This window comes from Fundulus heteroclitus, chromosome 6 (genome assembly GCF_011125445.2).
Source record: "Fundulus heteroclitus isolate FHET01 chromosome 6, MU-UCD_Fhet_4.1, whole genome shotgun sequence".
Classification (NCBI taxonomy): domain Eukaryota; kingdom Metazoa; phylum Chordata; class Actinopteri; order Cyprinodontiformes; family Fundulidae; genus Fundulus; species Fundulus heteroclitus.
Genome location: NC_046366.1, coordinates 24,321,357 through 24,341,957, shown reverse-complemented (window position 1 = coordinate 24,341,957; position 20,601 = coordinate 24,321,357). Strand labels below are relative to the sequence as shown.

Sequence of the window (20,601 nt, the reverse complement as noted above, 5' to 3'; positions counted from 1 at the left end):
TCCAGAACCCTCACCTTTTCTCTTGTTCAAGATCCTTGTCATTTTGAAATGATCAAGTACATACTATGTGCAGCTTCGAGGTGGATGAGTTCAAGTTTTCTCCAGTACTTTGTGAAAACTCGCCGAAGTCATTCTGCCATCAACTCTGACCAACGTTCTTGTACCATTTTAGCATTCCACATTCCCAAATCATCAGCAATCCACCTCTGTCTTTCACGGTGGATGCTTTTATGTATGATAGGCCCCGTTTGACTCCTCCAAATGCAGCAATATGGTTGCGACAATGAAGTTCAGTTTTGGTGTCATCAAGTTTTGAGGTTTGTCACTCTGCCATTTGGCATACAGGAAGCAGACTGCTTTGTCTGCTTTCTGCCTTTCTTCTGGCAACTTGACCGTGCATCTCACCCATTTTTTTATTTATATTTTTGCTGCCTCCTTGAATCCGTCACCGTGCTTGTTTCCAGCACGTGTGTGTTTCCAGATCTGTCAACTGAAGTTATTTGTGGATTCTTTTTGCATCTCAAACAATTTTCTTGGCAGTTATGGTTGAAAAATTTTCCAGGTCTGCCGGTTTGTTTTCAGACTCCCACATATTCTATTCATTCATTAAGGTTTGAGGACTGCAATCTAAGAAAGCCCCTTCACCAAAACTGGCATCTTTGAAATCAAATGAAAGGTGTTACTATCTGTCACGATTTATCTTGATGAACCTAAACACAGCCACACACTGAGCTTTGTTTTTAGAGCTTTATTGAAAAAGGTGAGTTGTAGAGTATGAGAACCAGAGTCTTGACTGACCAGGAGCAGAAGAATATAGATGGCAGGAGCTGGAGGACTGCAGATGCTGGAGGACTGGAGAGAGAGAGAGCCGCCGAATGCTGTGCTGTGGAGTCAGAAGTACGCTGGGAGCCAGGAATAGTCAGCAACACGGCAGAGAGAGTTCTAGGAATGCTGGAGTAGCAGCAGGACCAGCAGAGAAAGAGTTCTTGGAGTGCTGGAGTAGCAGCTGAACCAGCAGCACAGCAGGTGGAGTTCTTGAAGTTCTGGGGTAACAGGAAAACCAGCAGCACTGCAGAGAGATTACTTTCAGGTGGGCAGGCAGGCGTCGACGAGGGGAACTCTGGCAGGCAGACGTAGGAAGCTCTGGCAAGCAGACGTAGGAAGCTCTGACTAGCAGACGTAGGGAACTTAAGTAGGGAGGATGGCAGGTGAACTGAGTCCGGGATATTTAGGAACGGCAGACGGAACTAACGAGAGGGTGGAGTGAGAGCTGGGCTGCGTGAGAGGTGGAAAGAGCCATAATAGTCCCAGGATGCAGTGAGCAAAAACTGCATCCTGACACTATCTACATGGAAAAGCCAAATATTTATGTTATGGTCAGAGGTTCAAAGGGTTATCTTTCCCTAGAATGGTTGCAAAAGTAAAGATGAGGCTTTCAAACCTAAGAACATGGAACCAACTCTCAATTACGGTGGTGGTGATAAAACAAAATCACAATTTAATCACACAATTTATTTTAAAACCTTGGAATTTATATGTTAGTGATTATTTAAACCTAAAAAATAATGGTGCAGATAAATAGTTAAAAACCCCAATTTGAGATTTCATTCCTGCTGATATTGAGCGATATTGAGATTTCTGACCATAACAGTTTTATCTGCATTATAAGGTGCCATTCTAATGCATGATGACTGTGTCTTCTCTTCCAGATATCAATATGGCAGGAGAACCAAAACCATACAGGCCGAAGATGGCCTCTAAGAGACCCCTCTCATCCCTCTACAGGTCTGTGCGAAGGATTTATATTTTTTCAGTTGGATATTTCACTTCATCATTCGTTCTCAGCTCAGACATCTGTGAAGGTTTCTTCTCAGAGTCCATACTCTGCAGACAAGGAGAATGATGAAGAACAGAAAAGTCTATATTGGTGCTGTTAAATCTGTTTGTTTTGCACATTATCTCGTTTCCTTGTGAGGCACAAAAATAATACAAATCACATTTTATTATTTGTAATTTTAAGAATCGTTTTGTAGAAAGTTAGAATATGAAACCACATGTATATTGGCTATGCTTATTATTATTATTAATTATAATTTGGTATTATAATTTAAATAATAAATCATTCAACTCAAAATTCCGCTATAACAAATATAGTTCAAATGGTGGTGATGTTAGCTATAAGCTTGTAAGTATTTATACCACTAATGCATTAGTTAATTTGCTGTTATGAACTAATTTATGCTGGAATAAATGATCAGGTCGGACTGTTAACCGACGAGGTTTATCCAGCAGGCTGTGAGAACCCCAATGTAACTGCAATTAGAGTTTAAATCCTTATTCCTTATCACCATCCAATGATATTGTCTCTGTATTAATATAAGATGTTAACTCCAAAGGAGGTTAGCTCTGAATTCTGAATACCCAGGCAACTGTAAATTGGATTGAACACAAAACAATGTCTATTCCGCAGTCGTTGGTTTTATTGAACCAAAAGCAATTCCCTGTTACAGTAATTCTCTGATTCCACAACTTTGGAATTCTTACTCATTAAGTAAGAATTTGTTTGTGATCAACACAAATGAGTGCATAAATGTGAAGGTAACGAATGCATACGTTTTTACACTTTTAGAAATAAAATAAAACCCTGAAAGTGTGGAATGCATTTGTTGTCATATCACTTCATTACAAAGTTGCTAAATTAATGTTAAAGAAGTCAATTATCCTCAGTATAAGAACAGTTGTGGCTGTGAATGCCTCAGAGGTCTAACATAAGTGCATAAACAGTACCATGAAAACCAAGGAACGCAGCAGACAGTTCAGGGACATGGTTCATCTGGAAGCTATTCCTAGTCCTTAACTTTTTCCACATTTTGTTACATTGCAGACTTACTTTATAACCGACCTGAGTACTGTCAAACAATAAGAGTTTCATAAGTGTTCACAGCCATGGTTTAATATTCTGCTGAAGCGCCTTTGGCAGGACAGCCTCAGGTCTTCCTGAGTTTGGCTCTATAGGGTGGCAGAACTGTTTCGGGGGAATTGTGTACAGTTTGGCTGTTCAGATCCTCTTTAGTTTAGCCAGGTTGGATGGGAAGCCACAGCAGACAGTCATTGGATTTAAGTTTGACCCCTGACTCAGCCTCTAAAGGAGATTTACAGGTCGCTGCTGAAGCCACTCCTGTAGTATTCTGACTTCCTGCTACAGGTTATTTGAAAAATGAATCATGTTCTTAGCCTCAGGTCCAGGGCACTCTCGAGCAGAATGAGTTTTGTCTGTTTTTCTCCTGATACAATGCTTGGAGTTTAGGGCTAAAAGTGCCATTTTGGTTTTCTCTGACTAGAAAATGTTGATTTCATGATCTAAAAACCTCTAAACTATGTTCCTGCAAAATTCAAGCCGGCTGCCATGTAGGTCTGATAAATTTATTGACTGAAAATGGTAAGAACTCAAAAATGTTTCCACTTTGTAAATAAGAAAAGAAAACTCAGTTTTCTGCCATTCAACAATCTGACCCGATCAGGAGAAAATTGGCTGATCTAATTTCTCATGCATCTGTGTTTTTAAATGGTGTCTTCCAACTACAGTGAAGCCCAAAATGATAACCATGGCTTATTTGGATTCAAAATAATTTTGATAAGTCTGATTCAGTTTTGGAAAAAATCTTTTTTTTTTTTTTAAACATTTTATGGGGGAATGGCATATCCAATTTTCATGCTTTTCTTCTCTCAGCTATTGGCATGTTTCCACTGATGTGTTGATGATTTATGTTTATGTCGAGGCAGATGACTGTTCACACTGAACTTGTTCTGCTGGAGGTTTTTCCTTCCTGTTAAAGGGGACTTTTCCTCTCCACTGTCGCTTCATGCTTGCTCAGTATAAGGGATTGCTGCAAAGCCATCACCAATGGAGACGACTATCCACTGTGGCTCTATGCTCTTTCAGGAATGAATGCTGCTTGTCAAGACTTAATGCAATCTGCTGGGTTTCCTTTGATAGAAAACTTTTTGACAAATCTGTCTATATCATTTGATTCAGTTGAGTTTGTAAAGTGCCATGAGATAAACATGTATTATGAATTGGCACTATATAAATAAAATTGAATTGAATTGTTTGATAATGAGCACCAAGTCTTTCAGGTTGGAAGGTCTCCTTGCCATCACCATAATCTTTAGCTTCCTCAACAGATGCTGTCAGATTCAAGCTGGTGATCTGGATTGGCTGTTTCAAAATGTTAATATAACCTTCAGTTGGATGAAACATGTTGATAGAATCAAAAGATTACTTTAAATCTAAATCTGCCTGGGGCATGAATAATTTCTGGCTTCACTGGATGTTTTTCCAATATTATTACTGCTTCTCAAAGTTCTAAAAGAACTGATTTACATTTACATTAATAAAGTAACATCTCATGCTTTTGAGACAATTTTACGTCCCTATACACCTCATGTATGCTAAAATCAAGTGTTTCCTATAATAAAACCTTTAACGAGACAACTATATTTTGCAAAATGTCAGCCCCTTTCTTTAAAATCAACAATGAATACATTATTCAGCCTAAATGCCACTGTTGCAGATTTGAACTCTCTTTTTGTTGTTGTTATTCTTGTTCGTAATGTATGCATGCAACACAGTAAAAACAATTGCCGTTTTGTGTTCACAGTGGCTATGAGTTTGACTATGACTACTACAGAGATGATTTCTACAGCAGGTATGTAAAAAGCTTTGCTCTTTCACATCTTTGTCAATAAGTGCCTTGCCTGTGATATTTTGTCCTTTAGTGAACAAATCCTTCCTGTCCATTTTCCATTTTTTGCACAGAATAACCCTCATTTCCATCTGAGTAGTAAGTGCATTATCACAGCCTTAATGAATGTCATACTGAGTTTCTATAATTTTTTTTTTATTCCTCTCCGTTGGGCTCACTAATGATGCTTTTATCCGCTGAATGTCAGATAGTCCCCTGGCTGGTCATTTGCGCCAGCGAGGTAGAGAATGTTCTTTACTTTTGACATTTTCAGTGGTTTGTTTACCTCCCCTTAGTTTCTTATATCTAGGAGAGTTGAAATATGCAGCTTTAAGGGAAATTTGGCATGTCTTGGACATTTTGAGTTGGATTTTATTGAACATTTTGATAGTCTTATCTTGACACTTTGTAAGTCTTTCTTTCTAGTCTGTCTAACCGATTGAAGCTAAGCACTGTTGTTTCTGCTTATGATCAACCATTAGTGACTTTTCTTTGCTGAAGTCATCTTTTTTTTATATTGTTGAATCCTTTCAACATTTCTTTTTCCCAACTTTGTTTTCTTGTACCCAAAGGCTCTTTGAGTACCATGGCCGTGTTGTGCCTCCGACCCGAGCCGTAATCCCCATCAAACGTTCCCGGCTAATCGTCCCGTCCACTCGCAGAGCCAAATCCTCCTTTCCAGTCAGGGCCTGTTCTTCCTCCTCTTCCTCCTCCTCTTCATCCTCCCGAGCAATCAACATCGGCTCGTCAATCACTGGCCCTAAACGTATGTTTACTTTATTCCCGTTTTCATTGCACTAGTTAATTTTTCCTGCTTTGCCTAGAGAGAGTTAATTATTATGGTTTGCTACAATTTTGGTGTTGTTTGTGTTGTTTTCCTTAAAAGAATGTACTCGCCAAAGTAAATCGTGTGACCAGGGAACAAAGGCTTTGCAAATGAAAAAAAGTAAGTAAAAAAAGCATTTAAGTAAAATATTAAGATGCCACTTACCTATATTTATAGCTGCATTTGATCATTTTAAAAATTTCTTTGCTAGTTATTTATTTTTTTCATCATGCTAACAAAATAGATATAAAACTCACTTTTATTGTGTGCATATCTGATTAAAACATTCCTAAAACTTCAGCTTCTGTCGGAAATCTAAATATGGGTCATAAAGTGTCAATAACTGATGCTTCTGACACATCAGCCCTGTTTTACATATTTGATATTTTCACCGGGTTTTTGTATGATAAATGTTACAGAAAGAAAATGGTGTTTTGTTTTACCTAGCTTGCTAAAAGTTGACTAAGAACTACAATGTATTTTTTTAAATAAAACTGCTGGGCCAGTGTTTTTTCACAGAACAAAAGAATGAAACAAAAAACTGTGCAATATTTCATCTTTTAATATATTAATAGATGAATTTGGAACTTCAGATTGCAGACCCCTGATCTAGGATATAAAAACTGTGATCATATCGCTGAACTAAAATTGCAACACCTTACATTTGAAATCACAGTTAAAGTAAAATTGTAAAGGTAGAAAATGAAACTACGATTTCTGTGCCACCGCATATGGTCATAAGAAATTGATTTAGTATTGTTTCTTCTGTACAGGAGCCATAACAAGGGCCAGCACCAGTTGTACAAGGGTGCTGGTCCTTGTTGGTCCCCTGGTCCCCTGTCTAGAACTGCCCATGCTGTGATTTTTAAAATGAATAAAAAACACAGGTCAGCAGTTGATTGTAAAAACAAGTCACAGTAGCTATGTAAAAAAATAACAAAATCTTTGTTATACTATACTATATATCGTATAGTAGTTGTATATACTAACAAAATCTTTTAGAAAAAGAGTAACATAAGCATATTCAAGCGTAGTAGTGGTAGTGTGATTTGGGGGTCCCAGATCACAGTGTCATGTCTTTGGAAATATCCTCTATATCCCCCCTCTCAAATTCCAAATGTCAAATCTATATTGACCCATAAGTCCCATTCTAAGGCCTCTGTGATCCATTCATCAGTCTGTGAATCAGTGGATTACTATTACAGTTCTCTCTGCTGCCTTCTGGATCATCTTTCCCTTCTCAAATCAAGACTGATGTCCTTCTCTCATTCTGCACCCTGGTATACCTGGGGAGTTACGCAAAAAAATAAGACAATTGGCCGTGTCATTGAGATGCGTCTCAGGTCTAAATTGGCATACAGAGACCATCAAAAGGTCTATGCAAAATCCCTCCATGATGCATGATTAAACTACTATTTTAACATCATCAATAACAGGGCAGGGCATTCTAAGCAACTCTTCTCCACAAAGAAATACCTTCTCAACCCTCAAGACTAAGTTCACATTGATTACTCTAAACAACTGTGCAATAACCTCCTCACCTTTTTCAAAGACAAAAATAAAACTGTTAAATCTGTTCTCAGCTCTCCAGACATCCAGTTCCTCCACTGCCTTTTATTTATCTATAAATAAAGCTGCTTTGATGAACTTGATGCAGAGTAATGTTGAACGCTTCATTAAAAGAACGAAGCCATCCACTTGGGCTTTGGACCCCTCCCCTACTGTCCTTATCATATCAAACCAAATCAAATTTCTCTTATCACACAAATTAACCATTCAGTGCTGGTCAGGTGTAAGATCATCTGCATCTTCACTCCTTGTTTGAGAAGTTTCAATGTGGTTCTTGCCATGCTCATAGTACAGAGACAGTGCTGGTGAGGGTCACCAATGACCTACGCATAGAACCTGACGATGACTTCACCTCCCTGCTCATTGTCCTTGATTCAAGACTAGCTTTTTAAACTGGTGATCACCACACTTAACCGCCTTCACATTGATACTGGACTCACTGACACTGTCCTGAAGTGGTTTTCATATAGACAGAGCTGAATATGTCAGCCAAGTCCCAGTGAGCCCCTGTAACCTGTGGTGTCCCAAAAGTTTCTGTCCTTGGCCCTCTTCTCTTCATTTTATACATGCTTTCTCTGGGCCATGCCATTAGTCAGCATAGGATCTCCTTCCATTACTATGCTGATGAAATCCCCCTTCTTCAGTATCTTCCTCCTCATCTGCCACCCTCTTCACCTGCCCAGTGAAAATAAAGAGATGAGTGTGTCAAAACCTTCTCCAATTAGACATCACCAAAACCCAAGCCATATTGGTTGGTACTGTTCATTAGGTCCTGTCATCTTCTATAACCACCATCTATTTTCCCAGTCAAATCATCCCTCTCTCAATAACGGTTACAAACCTCAATTTGAGACTGGAGTCTCACCTCTCATTTTAAAATCACGTCAATCATCCATTTATAGCTCGTTTCGTCCTTCTATCAACCTCCATGATGCTGAAAAACTGGCCCATGCCTTATCCAGACTCGCTTTCTGTAAAACCTTTTTCATGGGGATTCCTGCAAAGAGTATTCAGAAGGTGCAATTCATCCAGAACGGTGTAGCAACAATCCTCATGAAAGTTTATAGACTAGAACACATCACTCTAACTCTCCATAATCTTCACTGGCTCCCCGTTACTTACGGAATCCATTACAAAATTGGTCTCATGACCCACAAGTTTATTCATGGCAATGCTCCAGAATAAAAAAGGGACTTCCTTTCACACCACTAATCCATCCTCTCCCTCTGTCCACATAACACCAACCTCCTCCGTCCACCTCTCACTTCATAACGGACAATTGGTGACCAGCTGCCTTTAGCCTTAGAACTCTGTCTCCGGGCTTCACAGACACTCGCTGCTTTTAAAATAAGTCTTATTTACTTTCTGTTTATAGCAAGCATTTCCCACTGATCTATGAGTTTTAGTTTATTTTGCACTGTTGTTATTGTTTTATTCTGTAGCACTTTAAGATCTTTTGTTAGATGAAATTGCTTTATAAATATAAATAAGAATAATTATAACAACAACAACAATTTTATTCTGATTTGTCCAAGAAATTGCAGTTGATTAATTTCTTAAAGGAATCACATATTTATTTTATTATTTGGGGCCTCTATGGAGCTGTTATCAGCAGTCAACATAGTCAGTAAACATTCTAATTGGCCTTAGTTTGTAAAGTTCAGATATTCAATCTGATTTAATGTCAGACAGTAAAAAATGATGATTGTGTCTTTTAATATACAGTGGATGTAAATAGTTGGTTTGGAATGCTGTTCATAGTAATTATGGTTCATTATCGTAAATACTGTGTGGTGGTGGTGGTGCTAAGGTAAATTAAAGTAACTTCCACATTGTGACAAAACGGGCTGCAATTACCTCTGAAAAAGGCCTCACTGACTTTTTCTTTGCTCTACTTCTATCTGTTTCCCCAAAGGAAAAAAAATAAAGGTTGTTCAAAATTCTTGTTGTAGGTAAGACGTTAACTGCTGATACAATTACACAGAAACTAACTTTCAAAACAAGTAATAAAATCTAATAATTTGAAAAGCTGGAACAACTAAACATCTGTTTCATTAAAAAAATAACATTTTTGTATGAATGTTTATAACTATTTTACAACTATACAAAGGTTGTTAAACTGAGAGTTGGCACCAACTGTTGATAATAAATAAAACTATGGTACATTTTAACATGATGCTGAGGATATCTGTACCATTAATCTGATATATGGCGCTTCTATAGTTTGAATCAGATTATTCATATAGTGGGTGTTGATATGACATTTGTTTACTTTTGCCTTCAATTTTCCTCATTATGTCTTCATACCTTATAACAAGTTTTAAAGAAAAAACAGCCACCAAGAAGCATCTGAACTATGCAATCGCTGAAGTTCACTCCTCTCACGTTAATTATGCTTTTTAACTTTATGTACGGTATGTATGCTTGCAGTGAAGACAGACCAACTCCTAACCATCAAGAAGGAGCTGTCGCAGATCAAGACAAAGATCGACTCATTGCTGGGCAGGTTGGATAAGATTGAGAGGCAACATCGCTCCGAGACCGGTAAGAAACAGAAAGAGGGCAGTACCTGTCTGCTGAAGGAGCGTCTATGAATATATTAACTGCATCTACATGAGGAAGAGACAAACGTGTTTGAATAATATAAAGTCTTGAACAAAGACAGGAAGAAAAGCAGTGACACAAAAACTAATTGGGGAATATAGAGTAGCTTGTATGAAAAAGAGATCCTTCTATTGTTGAAAAAAAAAATCTGTTTTATTTTGGCATTAACTGTCAGTCTTTCTCTGTCTGTCTTGTCTATTGCCAGAGATGCAGAGGAAACAGGAGGAGGTGTGTGAGCGTCTCCATGGTGATGGTGAAGACCACTCTGGAGGAGAGGAGGTGGAGGGAACAGCCGAGGTGGAGGCAGGAGAAATGACGGATGGAGGCGAGGATGACTTTGAAGATGAAGGAACCAGCGACATGGTGAGGAGCCCAAGTCTCTCTCTCTGCAAAGGAGTGAGTGGGTTGTTTGCTCTCTCAAATGAAAGCAATGTACCATCTTAGACTAGTCAGGCTACAATTTCTGTTTGATTGTCAGTGCCCAATCACTCATGTTAAAGCCATGCCAAGTGGTAGAAAGGCTGGTCTAGAAAAACTGGGACTAAACAATACTTGTTTGTAAATAAATATTTCAAGAAAGACACTTTTATATTAAATTAATCTAAATTAAGTTTTATGCCTCTGTCTTATTTGAACTGGTTTAAACTACATTTCTTTGTTAAATTTAAGACATTTATCATGATATTTTAGCACAAGAAGATGTAAAAATCTTGAAAGTGTTATTAATGAAAAACAAATCAAAGTTTATGTTTCCACCGATTTTTTTTTTTTTTTAAAGAGAAAAAGCCATCCTAATATAAACATATCTAGAAAAACACCTTTTCCCACTAAAACGTGAAGGTACTGTTGTTAATGGAAGGTAATTGGGGAAAAGTAAATGTGGATGAGAACAGCAAAACTGAGAATCTATTCAAGATGGTTGCAAGTTGCAGCTTTGGATCCTGTTGTAATAAGAGCTGTGAAACCACTAAATTTGGTATGGTAAGCTTTTGCACCAATATTGACCTTAGATTCTGTTTCTTGCTTATATTGCAGATAGAGAACCACATATCAGACATCGACAACTGAGTAAGGTCAGTATGTATGCCCCTCTATATCACTATAACTGTCTTATTTTTGGTACATTGGAATATACCTGTAGATGACCTTAGATCAGGGTGTGTCCAAAGTGTGGCCTAGGGGCTTTATGTGGCCCCTTACTGCAGTACAGAAATGGTACAAATCTGATAATCCAGCAAATGGTGCTGATGCAGATGGGCACTTTCATTTTCTAGATGAACAAAATAGAAAGGATACAACCCTAAAAGTGAGGATAATGTACACCTTTTACCCCCCTTAGATTTACAATAATTATTATTTTTTACTTTGTTTTATAAAAATGTTTAATGTATTGCTGAGCAGGGGGAAAAATCCACAATAAAATTATTTAGCTTTTTTAAATAGAGTAAATATCAATTATTGCCCCTGAGTGGTGTCAACTTGGTGATTTTGGCTTGCAGTGCAAAAAGTTTGGACACCACTGCCTTAGATGATGTCATCCACAGAGACAGTTCAATTCAGTTTTGAAAGTTTAAAGCTTTCTATCTTTAGGGGGATGGAGAGATTGTATAAAACAGCTTAAGACCCTACTTACCGTTCTAAATGACCCTTCATCTTCTTCGTCTGTGAGAAATACAGGCTGTTTTTCTGCAGCTATCACTGATGGCTGGCTGGGAACAAGATATGATAACCCTAACATCCGCTCTTTGTTATCAAATAACATTTAAATTTCCCCTCATTATCTTAATATAAACACATTGTTGTTGGAGTTAATCTTGCCTTTGCTTGACATGTCATTCTTTTATTGAAGTGCCAAAGAACATATTTTTTTTATCTTATGAGCCGAGATGGGTTGAGTAGTCAATAATTGTACTCATGTAAGAGATGCTCTACTAGAACATATTTTTACCCAAATAAAAGTAAAAAGTAGGCCACCAAGAAATTACTCAAGAGTAAAAAGTAGGAGGCTACTCAGGTACTGAGTAACTATTCATAACATTTCAATTAATACAAAAACAAACTTATTGGACTGACAAAAAAGTCATATACAAATTTTTCCAATGTCAAGGAAGGTTGTCACTGGCTGGGACATTGCCATTAAAATATAATGAAGCCACGCATTACTGTTCTCAGTGACTAGGAGAACAGTAATGCATTATTGCCAACGTTATTGCAGCCAACGACAAAACATTTGTCCTTTCCTGCAAACATTGTGCAACACATACACCAGTAAAACAAGCCGACCAAAAATTAAGTGGGAAGAAGGGAAGAACTCCACCTTGGTTGCCAGGTGAGGGGCAGTGTCCCCACAGATTGTGACGTAATATGTGAGAGCTTTTTGAAACTGCTCATTTTCCAGACACCAACAAAACATTTACTTATTGCCAAAAATGGCTGGATGTTTCTAGAAGCAGTAAACTTGAAAAAAGTGGATTTTTCATAAATCAATTACAAAGAAGCTCAATCTTTTTTCTTTTTCAAGCAGCAAAGAAGTTGCGACAACGGATACCAGCAAAATCCTCTTGATCACTGAGGTGTGTTTAAAGTGAAAGGCGGCATGCGGAAGTGACTGACAACAGAGGAAGATGTTTTCAGACGTGTTGCAGCTTGTTTGCCTCATCCAAATATCACACTCCTGATGTGTGCTTATCAAAATACGGGATTTAAATGTTCTCCAGACTACTGCAAGATGCAGAGTGTTGAATATTCTCTCGTCAGAATGTTTGCTCTTCTGAAAAATGCAGACAGAAGCAGTATATTGTGTGCTTAACACTTATTGTTCTGTATTGTGCATATAAATACAGTTATGTGAACAAAAGAACATGAAATGGTCTCTTTTTGTTGTATTTTTGACGTATGTTCATGTTTCTGTGAGCCAGCCACACTGCAGGGAGAGAGCTGAATATGAATGTAGGTTAAACTTGTGTTTTCTGGCACCTGATGATAGTGTGATTTGTTTTAATTGTACATTTTGGGTGAAATCTACAAATAGTAGGGTTTCCGCTGTTTCACGCTGTATTTGATGCATACTATGTTTATCATTTGTTGATCACAATAAGAAGCATTTAAAATTTATTTATGTCTTTTTCATGGTGATCTGAAGATAACTTCATGGTGATCTGAAGAATAACTTTCAGCATGTTCAACGTGTGACTACAGATAATTTGTATTCATTGCATCTGTTGTACAGTCATGGATGAGAAGAATTTTTGAAATAAACCTGCCCCCAATCTTGAAAATGTGTTGTGGCTTATTTTTCACAAAGAGTTAGGGAAACATATCCAAAGTGTACTATTTTGTGGACTACGGTTTCTCCTTTTTTAAGATAAGATAAGATGGGCTTTATTGATCTCACATTGGAGAAATTCATATGTCACATCAGCTCAGTAATCAGAAGAAGGTGCCAAAAGTAGGACAAGGTGCATCAGGTGTATACAGTGTGTCCTGGTTTATACAGTGGATCAAAAAAGAAGTAGATTAAAAAAAAATGGATCAACTGTTTTAGTATTATTCTTTTAAAACACAGAAAATAAACAAAGGAACACTCTCAAACTAGTGTTGTTCCTGTTACAATAGAGCTACACAACACTATGACTTCCTGGGACATTTAGGATGCATGTAAGAGTTCTGCATTTGAAAATATTTTTAAATTGAAAAATCTATTTTTTTGCTGAAAGGTCCTTGCATTTACAGCACCTTACACACTTATTTGTGCCTAAAGTACAGGGGGTATTAAAAACCCTGAAAATAATTTCACTGATGTAGGATAATATCACACGGGACATTTTGATGTCAGATTGCAGACATTGATTTTAATGTTTATTTTGTCTTCTTTACTAAATCACAGGTATATGCCATACAAAATTACCATCTAACAATTCATGTAGAATATATACTCTAACTGTAGTGCAATATAATAAAACACAAAGGTATATCTGCTGTTGAAATAGCTTAATCTAGCAAACAGAAGGCAAACCTTGATCTTCAACAGTAAAGGGACCAAGGACCTGTCTGGAGCACAATTTAGAGATCGTGTTTTATCCTCATGCAACCCATGGAAATTATTAGATATCTGAGCGCTGTATGAATGTTTAAGAGTAACTAACTGAATATCATTTATGTAACAGTGATAAGAGATACCAATAATTGTTCCTGAAAACAATATAAGGAACCAAATAAATAAAAAACAGATCCAACAACAGAACCTTGAGGAACACTGTGCTTAAGAGAAACTGAAAAGGGTTTATCATTAGATGTAGCAACAAATGTACTCCTAAGGAATAAATAAAACCAATCCAGTGCTACAACTGATTTGCTCTCTCTGCATCTTAATGGTGAGACCAGCAGTGAGTTACAAAAGCTAAACTCTAACCAGGATTACTAAGTCTAAAGATTCTCTTGCAGTCCAAATCAGCAACAAGTCATTGGAGGTGTGGATAAAATATTCAGACAGCAGAAGGAGCAGCTTAATTGATGTAGAATTTCTAATAGGCTTTAGTAGTTGATTTGGTGGGATTTTCTCATTTTATCTAAATTAAATACAAAATTGGTGTTGGACTGGGTAGACTTTTTATTACTTCACAACATCAAGGGCTTCTGTATGTATGTATGAGTTTTTCATTCAACGCCATGCATGATTAGCAATATTTTCCCTGAGACATCAGACACCAGGTTATTGAAAACACAAAGTGCTTTGGTGTTTAACCTCATTCACGGCTCCATCCCATGCTATAAGGGTTTGTAGCCTGGTGGTAGGCTTTTTGTGAAGCTATTTAGGAGAAAACAATTTAAAGCGCAATTTGGTCTCATGCCTCTTGCTGCTTTTTGAAGATGAGCTTTCCTATAGGGAGTCAGAGTCTTGTAGTAGTGGAGCAAACGTATTTTCTAGAGACAGAGTGTTTAAATTTTTTCTGCTCCCATCATTTTGTTGTTACCACAAACATAACAGTGGTTGAAGAGTAGCTTCTCCCCAGTGCCGGCCTGTTTCATCTTAGTACATGGTTTTTCCTGTTAGGAAGGGATTTACCTTTTGCCTTTGAGATGAGTGGTAAGGAATGACGGTCGGTTGCACTGCGGTGTTCACTGATGTACATTTTGCATGCATAACGGTGAAACCCGGCTTTCACAGCGAGTCATCTTGTCGTCAAATAGGAGTTTCAATCTGCTTGTCTGTTCAACTCAATGTGGTGGACTGGGATTTTACCAAGCAAGTCAGTGCTGCATTTAATGGGGAAGGCAAAACAAGGGTGCCAGCGTTCCTGCTATGGAGCTTAGAAAAAAGCACCAGGAGATAGTAGAGCAAGAGTCCAAGAGACAGTACACCCAACTAGGTTTAATAAGCACCGACCGGCCGTGCCTGCAATGGAGCTTGGACAGAAGCACCGGGAGAACAGAGCAAGGGGCTGACAGACAGATTACCTGACCAGCCCACAGATGCACCAGCTGGTCAGTTTAGTTCTGGAAATGCAAGAGGGAGAAGAATGATGGATGATTTAACAGTGCTTTTAGGGGCTAAATTAAAATGTCTTTATTCAAAGCCATTCAAAAACCTCTAAACCTCTAAATTTTGATTGAAAAAGTTTTGTCTCTATTACGATTTGTCACAGTGTGTCATGAACACATTTGTGAAGGAATAGAGTATGCACATGTAATTGAGAATGTGTGAGTGAGGGGCAAGTCTGTAACCAAGGTGTGAAGAGGTCTACCTATTAAGTTCAGCTGTGTTGAAACAGGTTACCTAAAACATTTAGTACAACAAGCCTTGAGGATTGACTTTGGACACCACTCCTATAGATATGTTTAATACTTAAGCCACCACAATTTCAAGCTCCAGTTAAGGCTGCAGAATGGAAGACATTGCTGGAACGCCTTCTGAACTTGGCAAGCATCGCATCCCTGATGGTCTAGTGGTCAGGATTCGGCGCTCTCACCGCCGCGGCCTGGTTTCAATTCCCGGTCAGGGAATGTCATGTAGGTATTTACCGGCCAGAATTTTGTGGTTAGATCTTTGAAGCATTGATGGTATTCATCAACCACTTGAAGAAATCACAAATGCTCACAACCTTAACCCTATTAAAGAACAGTGAAATATCAAGTCCCCTGAAGAAAGTCTAACTAATGTTGGAAAGTAAACAGCCTGTACCTGGACTGTATCTCCAGCTAAGAGTTAAACTGCAAAGTTTCTTCTCCTTAAAAACCATAGACCTGACATGTCCATCTGCAGTCCTCCAGGGTTGGTCTATTAGACCAGCTCCAACACATCTGATCTAAATGAATCATTTACCTTCTCAGTCTGTCTTCAAGGCCTGCAGAATCCTACTAATTAAGCAGTCATTAGGTTCAGCGGTGTTGAACCAGGACAAAACATGCAGGACACCAGCCCTTGATTGATGACTCTGGACACCACTGCTGTAGACATAAAATCATATTTAAAGGTAGGCTTGGCAATTTTTCCAGACGTTTGCCAAAGTCCCTTTTTGAATAACTGTGCATGCGCAAGACCGTATGGCCTGCTCTTCCGCTCCTCAGGGGCATCACGTGAAAGAAATCTCACAAATCCACTGTGGTCTGGTGGCAGGTGAGAGTAGGATCAAATCTCTGACAGATCCCTTCTCTTCGGTGCAGATGGCAGGGATTGGTCAGAGTTTTTTCAGGCCTGCAGCTCACACAGAGATGGATTTTTTAAATTCCTTTTCCTGAATACATCATGTATTTATTACTTCCAGGACAGAAGGACTATTGTATAGCAAAAAAAGTACTTCTGAACAGGATTACCAACAATAGCTTTAAGTAGGCACAATGTCATGTTGGCGGTATGGCTGTGTGATGAAAGACATTGTCGGAGCACCTTCTGATTTTGGCAGCCAGCACATCCCTGATGGTCTAGTGGTCAGGATTCAGCGCTTTCACCGCTGTGGCCCGGGTTCGATTCCCGGTCAGGGAAGTCTCTGTTAGCTTTGCCTCCAGGTCCATGTAGCTTGACTTTTGTCTAAACATAGTTGTTGGTGGTAAGCCGTTTTCCTCAACGTACACAAGGTGAAAACCTCTTAATTCTGTGTAGATAAATGGTGATTTTTCAAGTCAAACGTCACCTTCTGTTTGTCAAGCAAAGTAAAGGAGTGCCATATTTTGACTTAGACACAAAATACCCCACTCCTCGAATAACTAATTGACCTCTTTACCCAACATAAAACATTTAGTACAACAAGCCTTGAGGATTGACTTTGGACACCACTCCTATAGATATGTTTAATACTTAAGCCACCACAATGTCAAGCTCCAGTTAAGGCTACAGAATGGAAGACATTGCTGGAACGCCTTCTGAACTTGGCAAGCATCGCATCCCTGATGGTCTAGTGGTCAGGATTCGGCGCTCTCACCGCCGCGGCCCGGGTTCGATTCCCGGTCAGGGAAGTCTCTGTTAGCTTTGCCTCCAGGTCCTTGTAGCTTGACTTTCGTCTAAACATAGTTGTTGGTGGCAAGTAGTTTTCCTCAACGTACACAAGGTGAAAACCTCTTAATTCTGTGTAGATAAATGGTGATTTTTCAAGTAAAAAGTCACCTTGTGTTTGTCAAGCAAAGTAAAGGAGTGCCATATTTTGACTTAGACACAAAATACCCCACTCCTTGAATAACTAATTGACCTCTTTACCCAACATAAAACATTTAGTACAACAAGCCTTGAGGATTGACTTTGGACACCACTCCTATAGATATGTTTAAAACTTAAGCCACCACAATGCCAAGCTCCAGTTAAGGCTGCAGAATGAAAGACATTGCTGGAACGCCTTCTGAACTTGGCAAGCATCGCATCCCTGATGGTCTAGTGGTCAGGATTCGGCGCTCTCACCGCCGCGGCCCGGGTTCGATTCCCGGTCAGGGAATGTCCTGTAGGTATTTACCGGTCAGAATTTTGTGGTTAGATCTTTGAAGCATTGATGGTATTCATCAACCACTTGAAGAAATCACAAATGCTCACAACCTTAACCCTATGAAAGAACAGTGAAATATCAAGTCCCCTGAAGAAAGTCTAACTAAAGTTGGAAAGTAAACAGCCTGTACCTGGACTGTATCTCCAGCTAAGAGTTAAACTGCAAAGTTTCTTCTCCTTAAAAAACCATAGACCTGACATGTCCATCTGCAGTCCTCCAGGGTTGGTCTATTAGACCAGCTCCAACACATCTGATCTAAATGAATCATTTACCTTCTCAGTCTGTCTTCAAGGCCTGCAGAATCCTACTAATTAAGCAGTCATTAGGTTCAGCGGTGTTGAACCAGGACAAAACATGCAGGACACCGGCCCTTGATTGATGACTCTGGACACCACTGCTGTAGACATAAAATCATATTTAAAGGTAGGCTCGGCAATTTTTCCAGACGTTTGCCAAAGTCCCTTTTTGAATAACTGTGCATGCGCAAGACCGTATGGCCTGCTCTTCCGCTCCTCAGGGGCATCACGTGAAAGAAATCTCACAAATCCACTGTGGTCTGGTGGCAGGTGAGGGTAGGACCAAATCTCTGACAAATCCCTTCTCTTTCGGTGCAGATGGCAGGGATTGGTCAGAGTTTTTTCAGGCCTGCAGCTCCCACAGAGATGGATTTTTTAACTTCCTTTTCCTGAATACATCATGTATTTATTACTTCCAGGACGCAAGGACTATTGTATAGCAAAAAAAGTCTTTCTGAACAGAATTACCAACAATAGCTTTAAGTAGGCACAATGTCATGTTGGCGGTATGGCTGTGTGATGAAAGACATTGTCGGAGCACCTTCTGATTTTGGCAGCCAGCACATCCCTGATGGTCTAGTGGTCAGGATTCAGCGCTTTCACCGCTGTGGCCCGGGTTCGATTCCCGGTCTGGGAAGTCTCTGTTAGCTTTGCCTCCAGGTCCTTGTAGCTTGACTTTTGTCTAAACATAGTTGTTGGTGGCAAGTAGTTTTCCTCAACGTACACAAGGTGAAAACCTCTTAATTCTGTGTAGATAAATGGTGATTTTTCAAGTAAAAAGTCACCTTGTGTTTGTCAAGCAAGTAAAGGAGTGCCATATTTTGACTTAGACACAAAATACCCCACTCCTCGAATAACTAATTGACCTCTTTACCCAACATAAAACATTTAGTACAACAAGCCTTGAGGATTGACTTTGGACACCACTCCTATAGATATGTTTAAAACTTAAGCCACCACAATGCCAAGCTCCAGTTAAGGCTGCAGAATGGAAGACATTGCTGGAACGCCTTCTGAACTTGGCAAGCATCGCATCCCTGATGGTCTAGTGGTCAGGATTCGGCGCTCTCACCGCCGCGGCCCGGGTTCGATTCCCGGTCAGGGAATGTCCTGTAGGTATTTACCGGTCAGAATTTTGTGGTTAGATCTTTGAAGCATTGATGGTATTCATCAACCACTTGAAGAAATCACAAATGCTCACAACCTTAACCCTATGAAAGAACAGTGAAATATCAAGTCCCCTGAAGAAAGTCTAACTAAAGTTGGAAAGTAAACAGCCTGTACCTGGACTGTATCTCCAGCTAAGAGTTAAACTGCAAAGTTTCTTCTCCTTAAAAAACCATAGACCTGACATGTCCATCTGCAGTCCTCCAGGGTTGGTCTATTAGACCAGCTCCAACACATCTGATCTAAATGAATCATTTACCTTCTCAGTCTGTCTTCAAGGCCTGCAGAATCCTACTAATTAAGCAGTCATTAGGTTCAGCGGTGTTGAACCAGGACAAAACATGCAGGACACCGGCCCTTGATTGATGACTCTGGACACCACTGCTGTAGACATAAAATCATATTTAAAGGTAGGCTCGGCAATTTTTCCAGACGTTTGCCAAAGTCCCTTTTTGAATAACTGTGCATGCGCAAGACCGTATGGCCTGCTCTTCCGCTCCTCAGGGGCATCACGTGAAAGAAATCTCACAAATCCACTGTGGTCTGGTGGCAGGTGAGGGTAGGACCAAATCTCTGACAAATCCCTTCTCTTCGGTGCAGATGGCAGGGATTGGTCAGAGTTTTTTCAGGCCTGCAGCTCCCACAGAGATGGATTTTTTAACTTCCTTTTCCTGAATACATCATGTATTTATTACTTCCAGGACGGCAAGGACTATTGTATAGCAAAAAAAGTCTTTCTGAACAGAATTACCAACAATAGCTTTAAGTAGGCACAATGTCATGTTGGCGGTATGGCTGTGTGATGAAAGACATTGTCGGAGCACCTTCTGATTTTGGCAGCCAGCACATCCCTGATGGTCTAGTGGTCAGGATTCAGCGCTTTCACCGCTGTGGCCCGGGTTCGATTCCCGGTCTGGGAAGTCTCTGTTAGCTTTGCCTCCAGGTCCTTGTAGCTTGACTTTTGTCTAAACATAGTTGTTGGTGGCAAGTAGTTTTCCTCAACGTACACAAGGTGAAAACCTCTTAATTCTGTGTAGATAAATGGTGATTTTTCAAGTAAAAAGTCACCTTGTGTTTGTCAAGCAAAGTAAAGGAGTGCCATATTTTGACTTAGACACAAAATACCCCACTCCTCGAATAACTAATTGACCTCTTTACCCAACATAAAACATTTAGTACAACAAGCCTTGAGGATTGACTTTGGACACCACTCCTATAGATATGTTTAAAAACTTAAGCCACCACAATGCCAAGCTCCAGTTAAGGCTGCAGAATGAAAGACATTGCTGTAAACCCCTTCTGAACTTGGCAAGCATCGCATCCCTGATGGTCTAGTGGTCAGGATGCGGCGCTCTCACCGCCGCGGCCCGGGTTCGATTCCCGGTCAGGGAAGTCCTTTAGCTTTGCCTCAGGTCCTTGTAGCT

General features: G+C 39.4%; 1 protein-coding gene and 7 non-coding genes across 13 annotated transcripts in view; all 8 read left to right on the top strand.

The window, feature by feature from the left end:
- The window catches only part of LOC105920044 (RNA-binding Raly-like protein), a 117,057-nt gene extending 104,035 nt beyond the window's left edge, over positions 1 to 13,022 (top strand). For 5 of the 6 annotated variants that reach the window (XM_036138387.1, XM_036138384.1, XM_036138386.1 and 2 more), the window contains 8 exons: positions 1,710 to 1,785; positions 4,662 to 4,709; positions 5,318 to 5,511; positions 5,632 to 5,691; positions 9,571 to 9,684; positions 9,950 to 10,107; positions 10,780 to 10,817; positions 12,269 to 13,022. In XM_036138387.1, the coding sequence (XP_035994280.1) occupies positions 1,710 to 1,785; positions 4,662 to 4,709; positions 5,318 to 5,511; positions 5,632 to 5,691; positions 9,571 to 9,684; positions 9,950 to 10,107; positions 10,780 to 10,812 (683 nt within the window). In that variant the 3' untranslated portion in view covers positions 10,813 to 10,817; positions 12,269 to 13,022. The remainder of the gene's footprint in view (positions 1 to 1,709; positions 1,786 to 4,661; positions 4,710 to 5,317; positions 5,512 to 5,631; positions 5,692 to 9,570; positions 9,685 to 9,949; positions 10,108 to 10,779; positions 10,818 to 12,268) is intronic. The other variant, XM_036138388.1, reaches the window with a different exon arrangement.
- A 3,632-nt stretch (positions 13,023 to 16,654) lies between these two features.
- Positions 16,655 to 16,726, top strand: trnae-uuc. The gene has a single exon. It is a non-coding gene; the product is annotated as a tRNA-Glu (tRNA).
- A 398-nt stretch (positions 16,727 to 17,124) lies between these two features.
- trnae-cuc lies at positions 17,125 to 17,196 on the top strand. The gene has a single exon. It is a non-coding gene; the product is annotated as a tRNA-Glu (tRNA).
- A 398-nt stretch (positions 17,197 to 17,594) lies between these two features.
- On the top strand, positions 17,595 to 17,666 carry trnae-cuc. Its single transcript has one exon. It is a non-coding gene; the product is annotated as a tRNA-Glu (tRNA).
- Positions 17,667 to 18,575: 909 nt separating this feature from the next.
- Positions 18,576 to 18,647, top strand: trnae-uuc. The gene has a single exon. It is a non-coding gene; the product is annotated as a tRNA-Glu (tRNA).
- A 397-nt stretch (positions 18,648 to 19,044) lies between these two features.
- On the top strand, positions 19,045 to 19,116 carry trnae-cuc. Its single transcript has one exon. It is a non-coding gene; the product is annotated as a tRNA-Glu (tRNA).
- Positions 19,117 to 20,025: 909 nt separating this feature from the next.
- Positions 20,026 to 20,097, top strand: trnae-uuc. Its single transcript has one exon. It is a non-coding gene; the product is annotated as a tRNA-Glu (tRNA).
- Positions 20,098 to 20,497: 400 nt separating this feature from the next.
- trnae-cuc lies at positions 20,498 to 20,569 on the top strand. The gene has a single exon. It is a non-coding gene; the product is annotated as a tRNA-Glu (tRNA).
- The last annotated feature ends 32 nt before the right edge of the window (positions 20,570 to 20,601 follow it).